This window comes from Marmota marmota, unplaced genomic scaffold (genome assembly GCF_001458135.2).
Source record: "Marmota marmota marmota unplaced genomic scaffold, marMar, whole genome shotgun sequence".
NCBI lineage: Eukaryota > Metazoa > Chordata > Mammalia > Rodentia > Sciuridae > Marmota > Marmota marmota.
In genome coordinates this window covers 18219250-18233796 of record NW_026000068.1, presented here as the reverse complement: position 1 = coordinate 18233796, position 14547 = coordinate 18219250, and the positions used below count along the sequence as shown (strand labels likewise).

Genomic DNA, 14547 nt, shown 5'->3' with positions numbered 1-14547 from the left:
GAACATTAGCCTTTGTTATCAAACCTTGAGTTACATGCTGAGTCTTCAGTGTCCTTACTCCAGGGAAGAGGAGCTGCCCGTGATTCCTGCATGTCCTCTGACTTTGACCCCTACAGGGCATCCCACTGGAAGGACAAAGTCAAAGGCAAGTGGAAAGCTAAAGCTTTGCTGGTCTGTGACTACTCCTCCCCTATAGGATTTATTCCAGATGAGACTGCAGTTCTTTATGTCTCCACTTTCATCTGAGACTTGTCCTGTTTGAGGAAAAAAATTGTGTGTGTGTGTGTACACATAGACAGAGCCTGTCTTCCTAAGGGAACAGAAAAATGTTTCTTATCCACAGTAAAGCCAAACAGAAGCATTTGCCATTTTATTAGACTGTGAGAGAAAGTGGCAATACATTGTTCTGTGCTCCCCTATTTTGTTCTTATATTTATTAGACTTTTCATATGTCTGTCTTACTACTAGACTGTGTATCTTGAAGAAGAGATAATGGTTTGTTGGTATTTATAGTTCATTGTTCTCATAGTTGACTTTGAACATAATCCTTTTCTCATTAACATTTGTTGATTAAACTGGACAGCAAGAAAAATATATGCTTTTAAAATCACTGATTTTTTTTTTTTTAAGGAGAATAAATACTAAAGACAAACCTAAGATGGTCCAGAGTCTGACTTAGCTGAGAACCATTTAAACACCTCTCTAGGACCTGTGGGTGCTCAGTGGCAGAGCACCTGCGTGCTAAGCATGCCCAAGGCCCTGGGTTCAATCCCCAGAAATGCCACCTCCCTAAGCTACATCTGTTCACACCAGCAGGTCTGGGGAATTTTCAAAACACAAATAATATAAGGTGTAGGTGAGCATGTTGGGAATATTCATGGAAAGTAAAAAAGGGAAAAAAGAAATAGTCCCTTACCTTTGAGTAGTTTATTATGATCTAGAGCCCTAGGTTACAGAGATAGCAACTATGATTTTTAGGAAATATGCAGAAATGAGAAAAGGGGAGAGATTTGATATTGAGAGAGAGAGAGAGAGAGAGAGAGAGAGAGAGGTGTTTGTGTGTGTGTGTGTGTGTGTGTGTGTGTGTGTACAAAGAGAAGCAGGGGGAGGAGAGAGAGAGATTTTCTCAAGTTTGAACTCCTCTGGGAAATGACCACATAGATCTGCAATGTCATTAGCTGTGTCTGTGGGTTTATAAAGAACATACCAGAGTGCTGGTCTCCTAGAGAAATATGCCTTGATCATAAGGAGACCTTGAAATCCTATCAAGTACAAAAATATTGCCAAGGCAAATGATCCCAAAAGTTTGGCTGAAGAATTATGTTCCAAATTTGCTATCAAAGATAGCTGGTTTGAAACAAACAAAAGATCAGCCAGTAAAGAAATGTGTTACAAGTTAGAAACAGTTTACATAATGATAACACAGGAGAAATCCAATTTGGAGAATGAGACTTGCCCACAACCTAACGATCTTTCTTTTAGGGAATTCTGGCTTACTGAACACCAATAAAGTTAAGTCTTGCTTATGGCGATCATTCACTTATCCCTAAGGGAAGTGACACAACTGGACAGTCAGCACCTTGGGGCAGGAAAGGTTTTAAAGGGTTTAATGCATTTGATAGCTTCACCACAGCTGCTGAAGGCCCTACCTAACCCAACCTCAGTGATGTTCCTGTTTGTTCTGCCTAAAAGCAAAGCTTCCGACCTCTTCACATCATGGAACAGAGAGAAAATGACAATGTTTGTGCAGCATTATGGGGCACAGATGTGTAGGAAAGTGAAAGCAATAAGTCATAAGCTCTCAGGCTCCAAGGGGATCATTATCAGCACAAGAGGGAACTATGCTAGCCATTGGGTAGGAAGCACTGCTCCCGGGCACAAAAAATTAACCATATATGACCAAGGAGAAAAAATACTGTAGGTAATATCTGATACCAAAAATATAGAGGTAGTGTAATACAAGCAGAAAAGCACAAAGAACTATTGGAGTACCTAGAAACTTATAAGGAGTTTTCTCATCATTCTCAGTAAAATTCTTCCTAATTTTCATTTTCATATTTAGTTCTCTGACTAAATCTATCAAAAGCTTATGGAAGCCTGACAATGAAATAGAAAACAAGACAAATAAAAAATGCCAAATGCTGTGTTCAAAAGAACAGACCCATGACAGACACCTGCTATAATTGCTTTAAGATCTGCAGCAATATTGTGTATAAGTTAAATTTGTTCAGGAGATTCTGAAAAGAGAGGAAGCATATCCCAAGGTGGTTGATTCAAGGTAACAAAGTTATAAACACCACTCACCTGAGAAAGTTGAGTCCAATTTGCTAAGAAAGAGCCTAGTAGCTGAGCTGGTGATCATGTGGCTAGAAGAAATAATTTCCTTTGGAGGAAAATGCCGTGGTATTGAATTTTACATAAAACTTCAGGGAGGAACATCTTGTATTCCTTCTGATTTTGTTTTCAGTTGGAAGAAAAAAAATATTAAGTGGTTGGCAGAAAAATACTATATATGCACAAATAAGTAGGATTTTGATGGGATTAGCAGAGAAGAAGCCCAGCCACCGGTGCTAGTGAACTGGAAGAGTGAAGATATAATTAGCTTAGAAGAAGTAAACAGAAGCATTTAGCTTCTTTAACAATGATCCAGCCATCAGAGGCCCTGAAATTCCAAATACCTAAGAACCAAAATAGCCTGAGGACATGTGTCACCCAGGCTGCCAAGGCTCTGTGCCTTTGACATCCAGACAATCTAGCCAAAAGACGAGAGGCCTGGGGATACTGTAAGCTACCCCTGGAATATGGTTTTCGCCTTGAGATTCTTTTTGAAATACATTGCTTATTCAGTTCATAATTTTAAAATCTGATTATGATATTATTCTCATTCCTCGTGCAGATAGATACAATGAAAAATTATCAGTTTATAGCAGATGCCTCGTTACCACCAGATGCCTGCTGAAAAAAAAAAGCTATACAGATACACATATATTCAGATGGATTAGTTTTAGAATTATATAAAGGTTATTTTAGGCAAGCTTAGTTCTTGATATTTAGGTTTTGTAGGGATCATTTAAATTTTAAGCAATTTATAGCAAATATATTCCCACATATTTGGACTTAGCATACCTGTAGGAAGTGTGGGCAATAATAATAATGGGCAATCAACGCAAAGACTTGGACAAGCAAAAGCAAGTTGTATACCTATTAAATGGACGAATGTGATAATTAAACTGAACCATTAAGAAACATGAAACCTTAAAACACACACTCATCTAAAGCTTAGAGAGAGAGCAGAGTTGATGTCCTGGGTGTTTGATGCCACTATAGCGGTTTAGTCAAATATCACTTAAAATAAACTCAAAGCTCTTTTATTTTTCTCATGTTTAGAATATAGTTTCAAATTAATTCTCTCAAAAGAGTATGGAAAGGGGTGTTTGCATTAGTCCAACCGTCTACAAGGGAGTTGTGTTGAGCCTATGAGTACTTAAGCCAGAGAAATGCCAAGGCGCAGGTAATAAAATCAACATATAATGCCGCCATCTAGTGGTGCATCTTTTTTACTGCAGAGACAAGTTCCTTAAAAAGTATGTGGATGTGTGTGATTATATGTATGTGGGTGTAGTATATGAAGATTTGAACTCAGTAATTTAAACGGAAGGTTTTATTGGATTGAAACCCATGATTTGTTGCTTTATCAGTTTTATCAGAGAGACTTGTTAGTCCCTGGAAGAATTTATATAAATAGCATTAACTCTTTCCTGAAGGGAGGGAGACAAAGGAGTCAGATCCTCTCAAGATCCTTTTCAGTCAGTCTTAGGACAAGACAATAATAAATTTCATTTCGCCAAAGAAATTTTACATATATCAATATTGTCTGATATTAGACTTTGTTTCCGATTTTTTTTTTTTTTTTTTTTTTTTTGTGGTTCTGGGGATTGAACCCAGGGCCTTGTGCATGTGAGGCAGGAACTCTACCAACTGAGCTTATATCCCTAGCTCAACTCTGACAACTTTTTATGAGATAACTTGTAGTGATTTTACTTGTTCTGAGAAGATGCATGACTAGAAAAATTACCAATACATTGCAAAAACAGCTCCTAGAAATGCATAGCAATTAAACTAAATATATTTATAATAGATGCATTATTTTTTTGTGTTGAATTGACACCTGGAAGAGCTGGAGGCAAGCCAGAAACCAAGAAGAGCTGAAGCATCACTCAGCCAGAAGAAAGGAGAGGGTGAGGGAGAGGAAGGGAATCCAGGGATGTATGAAGTAGGGGTACCAATGTCAAGAGACCAAAGGAGATGCTGGAATCTGATTTCTTTCATTCTGTTTCTTTCCATTCCTCTTTACCAATCTTCTATCTCTCTTTTCTTTTGCTCATTCTTGCTCCTGTAATAATTTAATTTCCCCTACCCAGTCCTCATCTGTTATTATTCTTAGTTACTATTCAAAAATTCTTTTACTTAAAATACTAAAGTACTCTTACTCTTCTCCACTACTCTTTCCCCTTTACTATCCTAAGATGGCATCACTCTTTCAATTAATATTTCATTTTTCCATTTCATTTTTCATATCATTTTTGTTCAAGCAGACTTGGCATTCCTTTCTAATGCAAATATACAGACGCTGGTCTATCAGACCAAACAGTAAGACCTTGGATAGTCTGAGGCAGCAGACTGTCAAAGAAGACAATGATGGAAGTTTCCTCTAAGAGAGACTCATGACCTCTAGATCTTTCTAAACCCAAAAATTTCATGAAAAGAAGATAATTAGCCAAAAGACAGCTAGCAAGTTCTCCTTATAAAAAGGCACTTGAAAAGCAGAGGCAGGATGACAGTAATTAGTATTAGTTCTATAAGCAAAATAATAGACAACAAAGATTTGATGTATGGGAATACTCAGTTCTGGAATCAATTACTATGAAGCACAAAGAGAAAAACATGGGACATATTTTTGAAAGAAGCTAAGACAGCAATGTTTTGTTTGCAAGGAAATCAGGTTTTCATGAGCAATAAAGTGACCATGGTTAGGAGTTAGGAACTCACCAACTTGGGGTTCATCGTACTAAGACACAATTTTTCTTTTAAAGGGCTGAATTCCACTTTTTGTCCTGTCAAGGAAAAAATCTAACAAAGCGACTGTTCATGACAACTTAAACATGTTCTCATTCTCCTTTGAGATCAACAGGCCAAATTATGATCCTTATAAAAATTGGGGGGGGATGGTTTAATCAATATGATCTTGTTTTTTTTTTTTTTTTGGTGTGTGTGTGTGTGTGTGTGTATGGTCTATCTGAATAGTCAATCATACCAATTTGAGGGGAAAGTGGGATGGTGCTGGGGATTCAACCCAGGGCCTCAGGCATGCTAAGCAATGCTCTACCACTAGGATGGATCCACCCAGTCTGCAATCCCCAGGTCTAATCATAGCAATTCTGTAGTTTTTGCAGTCGCCTGAGAAATTTGCCTGGAACTTATCACATTTTCACTATAGGGATACAGGAGGTGGGATCCATCCACGAAATGATGCTAAAATGCAGGGTGTAGACACTGTCATGCTCAGCTGTGGCCAAAGGCCTATGCAGAGACAATTTTTTACTCTTCTTTACTCTGTAACAGGCAGCATGAGGAAACAGTTAAATTTCAGAGCTAAAAGGGAATGGGGATTCCTTCTTCCAAACTACCCTACCCCTATTTTTCTTTCACAACTCCATATACTCTTCTCCCCACATCCAACTTGTGAAAATAGCTTAGGCAAAGTAATATACCAAGTGGCAATGTACAAAGAATGATTAAAAAGGGTGCAAAACCAGACTTAACTATGTACTGTCCCTTCCTTAGTTTAATAGTCTTCAGGGCCTTGGGGACTCTTGGTAAAATGAGGGAACTGGGTTTGATTATCTATAAAATGCCAAAATCATGGCCTTCTGAGTTCAGCCTCATGCATTCATTCCTCTAAGATAATTCTGACAACTATATGCATGAGTTCTTCCCAGAAGAGAAATGAAACAAATTCAAAGAATAGATATGATGTGCTCCAATTAAGTGAACACAAGCCACTTCTTAAATGTTTTAGACAGGGTTAGGTGCTTAGAACACATAAGAGGGAAATTAAAAATAATTTCTGAAATATCACAAAAGACCTAAGAGTTTTTAGAAGAAATGCCAAGGAGAGAAGGAAGATGAGGTTAAAAGAGTTTTTTTTTTTTTTTTTTTTCCTCAAAACTAGGAATGGTGAATGAACTGAGAAGATACAAGGTTCATGGTTTAAGGTGATAAAAATTGAACATCAATTTCCTGTTTAATTCAATATTTATTAAATGCATTTATGTGTGAGGCCTGTCATCCATTTAAACAGTGCACAAATATCTATTGAGCATCTACTATGCTTCTGACACTAAGACAGGCATCAGGATGTAGGGTTAGCAGAAGCAAAGGTGTCCTCCTAAAGTTCTCTCCAGAAGGCCTCTGTTAAGCATTGTCTGATCCTCTCTCAAGGAGGTTACAGTTGATAGGAGAGAAAAAACAAATACCAAAATAGCTGTCATTACAGGCAGAATGTGAAGATACTGCAAAATAAACAAAGTATCATAATGCATAATTCTTTCCAGTAAGACTAGGGAAGGCTTAATGTTTGGAGTGCTGTTGAAACTGGATCTGAAGTCTGCATATGACTTTGATAAATTAGAAAGGGAACAAGGACAGCAAGGCTTTCCCTTAGAGAAACTTGTGGGGACAGAAGCTGCAAAAGCACAGGGAAAGGGAAGGATCTCTGTGTCTAAAACACTAAGTACACATAGCATGAGGGGAAAATAACTCAGACTCTAGGATCAAACTTTTCTTGGAAGAATAGGTGTCTATGATACATGGATAGGTGTGATCCAACCTTATACAAACAGCATTTTCATGGGATTGGGTGGAAATCTTGCAATGAGAATTTTCTTTTCTATATCAGGCAGCATGAGGCAGCAGTTAAATTTCAAAGCTAAAAGGGAATGGGGATTCCTTCTTCCAAACTACTCCTTATTTTTCTTTCACAACTTCAAGTGAACTCCTAAGTTCAAAGGCAGCCAGCTGAATGAAGGTTCAACCCACTGCATTCTTGAGCCGCTCATGCTAACATTAGACCACTGTGTTGAGAGTCTGCCTACAGGAAGCAGTGGTCACAAGAGGCATTGCACATATAAGAATGTTTTCAGTCAACACCTCAGTCTATCCAAGCATTGACTCGCATCTCCTCCCATCATGTAAAGGGCACACAGACCCAATTGGCGCTGGGCCAGGTTGAGGAGCACCATTCCTCATTATGTTCCCTTTCCTCTTTAGGGCTTACAAACTGACAAAATTATGGCCTCTCTTCAAGATGCTAAAGGGATTCTGGTTTCTATTTACCTTGTCCAACAAGGTATTCACACTGGCCACATCCCATCTATGCAGTTTCCCTAAGTCCTGCTTCCCAGAGGCAGTAGGACACAGTAGGGAGCCCTACTGGCAGCTACACATGGAGCAACTGCGTTCAGATTTGGCTAGATACAGATGCCAATTCCTTTGCCAACAGATGAATTAAGGGCAAAGGACAAAGGATCTCACTGCATTGTCACATACTGTCTGGAATTTTGTGAGGTTCCTGGGATGAGGAGACTACATGATCTTCCTTGTGGTGCCTGATAGGCAGTTGATGCTCAACAGATACTTATAATATTTATAATCATTGCATTTAATGTTTTTGTTATCTGCGTCTATGAAGTCTCCAATAAAATGTTTTCCCGTGGAGAAAATACACAAGTTGCTGATGAAAATAAAAGTCCCTGTACCAGATACTTAACTCTAGGTGTAGAGATGCCTGGCTATCTGTTAGGCTAACTCATCTTTTAACTTTAAGGAAAGAAAAAAAAAAATCATCACAAGCAACACTCTTGTACAACACTAATGAAAAATACTTTTAAAGCTAGGGAAATTTTGGAAGAGTCACTTAAGTTTTCTTCTTAGCACCAATCCCAACACCCATCAAAAATTAGATTAACCTTAAAGAATAAAAACAGCAGCCTTCTTCTTCTTCTTCTTTTCAGGAGAAAAGGAAATTGTGCCTGCTTTAAAAAATCTCACTTTTGAATTAAAAAAATAAATTCACTTTTGAAAACTTGACTCATGACTTTTCTTTGGGTCAGGCCTGGTTCTAATGCTATACTAATAGGAATCAAGGGATTTTAATACTTTCTATATAAATGCTGTTCAGGTTTACAACCTCCTAGACTTTCGGTTGCTGCTGTGAACAAAATTAGGCCAGAAAAGGGAACATTTTGCAGACAGCTTGGGGAGAAATCGATGCAGCTGCAGACACCCTTGACCCCTGTGCATGCCTGCTATCCAGGCCAATTTCTTACCTTGCTTGTCACTATGTTGTTACACAGACCGCAAGCTGGAGTCCTGCACAGAATGTAACCCAGGAAACCTGGCCAACTGAAGAAACACCTCTCAAGTTGGAACAAGCAAGTGATTTTCCTTCTCTCAGGTTATTTCTCCTTATTTTTGCTTCTACCAGGGCAGTTTAAGACAATCACACTGTTAAAAGCGGAGGGAATTCAATAGTCCTCTGTTTTCACTGCAGGATGTTTAATAAAAACTTGGAGTGAACCTCTGCCCCTCATTGTATCAGAACTTTCTGAATTTTCTGAGTAGAATTTCTTGTACTCTCACCCTTACAGGAAACTTTCCAAACCATTCTCTGCAGATAGAGTGAAAGATGAGGAGAGAGGCCTGGGGCAATGACAGGCCGCCAGCTAAATGAATGTTGTTCACTTACTGTTTCTGAGTAATTCAGTCTGGACTCTTGCTCCCTGAGTGCCTGCAGAAGGCAGTGGTCAAAGGACAGACCTTTTGGGGCACTCAACATAAAATAAGTTTATGAATTTTATTTTAGAAAGCTCAGAGAAAGTCTCTTAATATGGCAAACTCCAACATTAAAAAAAAGATAAATGAAAAACTAAATAATAAAAATGGGAACAGTTCTATTAAGGCAGTGCCCACCCTCACCCTTGCCTGTAAGCTTTTCATGTGGTTGTCAGTGACTCAGTAAGTGCCCCACCTTTGGGCCTTGGTTACTGTCACTTCTCCAGGTTCCATGATCACCTAAGACAATTCCTTCCAAACTGAGAGCTGAAGCTGTCAGCTGATGCTCAAGGGTCTCTGAACAGCTGGAGCTCTACAGGGGCCACTTATGCTTGCTTCAGCAAGAGAAGAGCACACCACTTCCTTTGAGCAGCAATGGGGTTGGAGGGATGGATCTACAGTGGCAACAGCAGCAATGAAGAGAGGTCAGTTTTGCATCTAAAACAGAAATTCCCCTAGATGTTTCAGGATATAACTGGAAAACTCGATTGCACCTGCCTTAGTTTTGTACAGTGGGGTGTCTTGGAAAATACCCACTCTGAGTAGTTCAGGTCAAAATGGAGTTAAAAGGATGCATGGGAGAGCTGGGTCTCCTATAATATTAACCCACATGATTTCCATAGTATACATCCATTTTTCCACAGCCACATTCTACTTTTCTTTTTCTTTATGGTACTAGGGATTGAACCCAGGGGCATTCTACCACTGAGCTACATCTCCAGACCTTTTTATTTTTTATTTTGAGACAGGGTTTTGCTAAGTTTCTTAGGCTGAACTTGAATTTGCAATTCTCCTGCTTCAGCCTCCTGAATCACTGGGATTATAGGCCTATGCCACCATGCCTGGTTCCACATTCTATTTTCTTTCTATAATGTATTTTTGGGTTATAGTCTTGTTGGGTGATGGGGAAAACTTCTGAGCCAAAGCGAGATGCTTTTATTCATCGGAAGCACTTGTGTTACTAATGGAAAATAGTTTATGTATGTGATCTTGAGTCTGGAACTTTCTCCCCAGTTCCCAGTTGATCAGGTAGCTACAATCATAAGAGAGGGCACATCACTAACTCAAGTTTTTGAACATTTTATTAAGCTCAGAAAGTCAGCATTTCTGTGAGAGACACTCTACTGGGAACTCAGCCCTGCTTTTCCTATGCTAGATAAAGACCCACCCTTTTAACTTATTGGATTTCATTATCTGCATAACTTTTTACTTTTTGCTCATTTAGCATTTCAATTAACCTGCTATTTGGTCAAATGTGTTGTCTGACTGAACTGACAACTTTTTATACCAATGTGGATTTTTATCTGGTAATATTGTATCCTTGTCTCTTGATAAGAGCATATTTATCAGAATAGGTATTCTTGATTTGTGTGCCAACCAGGAGCAGAAATTGATCAAGGATATCATTAAAAGTCACTGGAAAGACAAATTGGTAAGTACACTGCAAAGATTTAAATCGTGGCAGAGATATTAAATAAATTTTATGATTAAAAGTAAAGTTTTTCTTTTTTTTTATCCAATCATTATGGCAAATTCAGATATTTTTCATGTAATATTTGAATACATAAACCTAAATTCAACATTTTCTTGCCTCTGAATCTTTTCTTACTTTACCTCACACAGTAAAAGGTATTTTAGTCCTATCTTAAAATAAACAATTATAGTAGTAATATGTGTACAATCACCTTTAAGATTAAAAACAGATTAATATTAGCTTGTCACCCCCTCTTCAAAGCTGTTTTCCATCTTGATGGTGGTAATCCAAGGTAAGGTGCAGAAACAATACAGATAGTTTGATCTCTATATATTACATTTCCAAGTCACTGTGATACATATTTTCCATGGGCTTCAAATAGCAACAAATTAGCACAATGCAAATACTTGTGTGTCATACTGACTTTGGGTGTTCTTTGTCAAAATATACTAACCATTTTGAAATTATTGTGTTTAGGCAACTTGTGTTATCTAGAGGGCTGGAATTATCCTAAGAAAGCTTTTATGATAACGTACTATTTTAAAAATCATCTACCAATGCCTTTTGTCTTGCAAACTCTGGGACAATTCTGCTAATAATTTTCACCATTTGTTCTTTCCACCTCTAATCTTTTTCAGTTCCCTCCATTACATCTTACTGATCTGTCACATAGAAACAGCTTCCTCAGCAGAAAAACATCAGTAAAAAAAATCAAGAAGGGCCATTATGAATTCCACTCCTTTTTGTTGTTGATTTTTCTTTTTTTAAAGGCACACCCTTGACTTTTATTGTTGTTAACCCAAATTAGATTCTAAGTTTCAGGCAGTAAGCCAGTTATTAAAAAGAAGTTGATACTTTAAAATCAATGACTTATTGGTTTTGGTTCCCTATCAATTGATGAATTGGATGTTTTCTCCCTCATGTGATTATTCTATTCAATCAACTAAAAAAAAAATATCCCCTTTTAATTATTACCTGCCTGTTCTCTGCATGCAGCATGGTAGTACAACTGACAATGAGGTGTTCTGGCATCAGATTTCTTTTCCAGTTGGTCAGGGGGTCCCTTTTCTCTTTTCCTCATTTCTGAACTGTGGAACATGAAGTATTAAAGCATTGGCCCAAGACAATGTTGTCACATCAGGAGTGGCACAGATGTTTACTAGGATCTTGATCCTCTCAGCTGAGTGTCTCAGAAGCATATCCTGATGCCTTGGGATTGATGTTGAAACCTAATGTAAGAAAAAGACTTGGGGAAGTCCCACACTGGGCTCTCCTCCTGCCTCTCCCACTAAAGATTAAACAACACTGTTGGAACAATTTGAGATGTTTCCTTGACACAAAACTACACTCCTGAGTTTGTTTTCCTGTAAGTGATCCTGGGGTGGCCAGAGGGGGATCTTGATCTTGATGAATGATGATCATCCTACAGTATTTGGATACAGTGGTGTGGCATGAGTTTTAACAAATAGAATTAGGCTCTGAAAGAATTTTCTCATCGAAAACTCAATATTTTAAAATGCATTTAAAGTTACTTCTGGGAAATATACCAAATAAGTCAATCATTGAATCAGCTAATTGTCAAACCCTATAAAATTTTGGAATCATGTCACCTGACATGAAGCAACATCAAAATTAGTGCACCATCTATAAAATTAACTGTCATTTGCCATCAAGTGACAAGTTCTACGCCAAAAAATACCACTGCACTTCTAATAAGTGACACTCATTTTAATAGACCCTACAAAAATACAATATTTTCAGTGTCCCCATAAAACAGTTAACTTACAAATATTATTCTCAGAGCTCTCATGACATCAATATGTAATTCTATTGTAAAATCCCAATAGAATATACTTGAATCGATAGCATGTGAAGTAAATTCATTATATATCTATAAAGAGCTATGTAGAAATATGAGAGAAAACACATATAACCAATTCTTGGAAATTATTCTAAATTTTAAAATTCATATTTTAATCAAATTAATAATTAACAAAAATAAATATTATAAAGGATTATAAGATGACTTTTGATCTTATAGAGGAAAACAGTTCCAATGTAAAAGTAAATAATTCTATATTAACTATTCTTATATTACTCTCTAGAGAGAGCATATTCATAATTTAATATACCTTGATACATTCTTTGGGGAAAAAAGTATTTTATCTATTTCTGTCCACAAACAGCATTAAAATTAATACAGGTAGACCACAGCTCTGAGAAATTATATTTGAAGTTTCATATTTAATGCCAAAGTTTTAAAATCACCCAACATTAACTTTCTAACAAGTCTTTCTTAATGATAAATTTTATCAATTCCCCAAACTCATTTTAAATGATTTAAAAGTAGCAAATTAAAATAAAGCAGCACACAAATAAATTCCACATTTACAAGTAAAGAAATCACAGGGGCTACAGTTTATAATCAACATAAACTGGAAAGAAAGAAATCAATACCTTTCCTGCCACCCATCATTCACTGCTTAAATTTGTGGTGAAAAAGACTTATCTATAATGACCTTTAGTCTGTTTTTTAACTCTGCATGTATTGTAGTTAGCTAAAGGCATTGAACAAATTAGTTTTTCCTATTTTTATTCAGGTCCCAGTGATAAATGTAGAATTTATGAAATATTTCACTCTGTGTTATGAGAATTTAGTAAATGAATATGGAACCAAATATAAACACTTTATACCATATGTACAGTTACTTTCATAAGGCATTATCATGAATTTTTATTGAAAAAGATTCAATATAGTAAAGTCTTATTTTAAGATATATTTCTTTCTCAATCCGAGATGTTTAGTTTATGAAAATATTGTTTTTCTCTATATTCTTTTTGTATATATGCCAACATATACCTTGTGCTAGAAATATTTTATGGGAATTATAATTCTTTATGTTCGTATTTTCTATATAAAGGCATATACAACTTTGAGGCAGTGTTTCTGATGGAGAGCAGAATTCATAAAGAGCTGTGTGTGCTTCCGTGCTCCGAAATTATATGAAATCCACTTTGAGAAGAAACTTATTTGATTAAAAAAACAAAAAGAAAAACAAAACTGCACCAATGCACAGCCAGAGGCTGACAGTTAGAACTAATACATAACCACATGAACATCATATTTGTAGAGTTAACATTTTTAAGGATGATCAGTGCTAACATATAGTATTATACATTTGGCACTAATGTTTGCCATTGGTCCAGCAATTGGCAAAATTTGTTTCTCTGTATAAATTTCTTTTTGAACATTAGGTCTGGCTAGACATATCTTCACTATTTATAGAAAATATTTAGACAGTAAGCTCACGTTGAATAACTAGGTCTACTGTGTTCTGGAAACTCTTCAGTAGTAATACAGCTTTTTCATGTTCCATATGTACAAAACTGTGTCCATTTGCCTGCAAATGCAAAATAAAACAAGACAATCAATGCAAAATATTTGCTTATCATTGTATCATTGTTTCTAATCATATGATCCAAGGGAACACTGAGCAACAAAAAGATACCAGTTTTAAAATTCACAGTGAAATAGCATCTATGGAAGTAACTTTATCCAATTTATCCAGACTTAATCCAATTTATTAATTCCACTAGTATTTATCCAATCTCTAGTATGTCTTTGCCACTGTGTTGATCATAAAGATACACTGCTGTCCAGTGCGATGGTGCCCATCTGTAATCCCAGTGGTTCAGGAGGCTGAGATAGTAGGATCACGAGTTCAAAGCTAGCCTCAGCAAAAGTGAGGTGCTAAGCAACTCAGTGAAACCCTGTCTCTAAATAAAATACAAAAAAATGGGCATGGGATGTGGCTCAGTGGTTAAATGCCCCTGAGTTCAATCCCTGGTAAGAAAGGAAGGAAGGAAGCAAGGAAGCAAGGAAGGAAGGAAGATATATTAGTGAAAAACAGGTTTGTGGTATAGTAGTTCAGTCTGGCTGTTGTTCTAGAATTGTTTACAGAGTAGCCTAGTTGAGATGGATTGGGAGTATGCACATGGCCATTGCCTATTGGTTGACTTTTTCAATATTCAGTGGACTGACACTTATTTTTGGCATACAGTGCCTTTGTTATTTTACTTACTCTTTTTATGCTTTTTAAAAACATGATTAATATTACAAATAACCAATCACTTAAATGTTTCACTGCCTTTAGTTTTTTTTTTTTTTTTTTTTTTTTTTT

General features: G+C 36.8%; 1 protein-coding gene across 7 annotated transcripts in view; it reads right to left on the bottom strand.

Moving 5' to 3' along the window:
• Window positions 1-5267: 5267 nt before the first annotated feature.
• Window positions 5268-14547, bottom strand: part of Lrrc7 (leucine rich repeat containing 7) — a 432103-nt gene continuing 422823 nt past the window's right edge. For 6 of the 7 annotated variants that reach the window (XM_048814043.1, XM_048814045.1, XM_048814048.1 and 3 more), the window contains 2 exons: window positions 13677-13767; window positions 5268-11595 (listed from right to left, as the gene is read on the bottom strand). In XM_048814043.1, the coding sequence (XP_048670000.1) occupies window positions 11543-11595; window positions 13677-13767 (144 nt within the window). In that variant the 3' untranslated portion in view covers window positions 5268-11542. Of the gene's footprint in view, window positions 13768-14547 lie in introns of all 7 variants that reach the window. The other variant, XM_048814046.1, reaches the window with a different exon arrangement.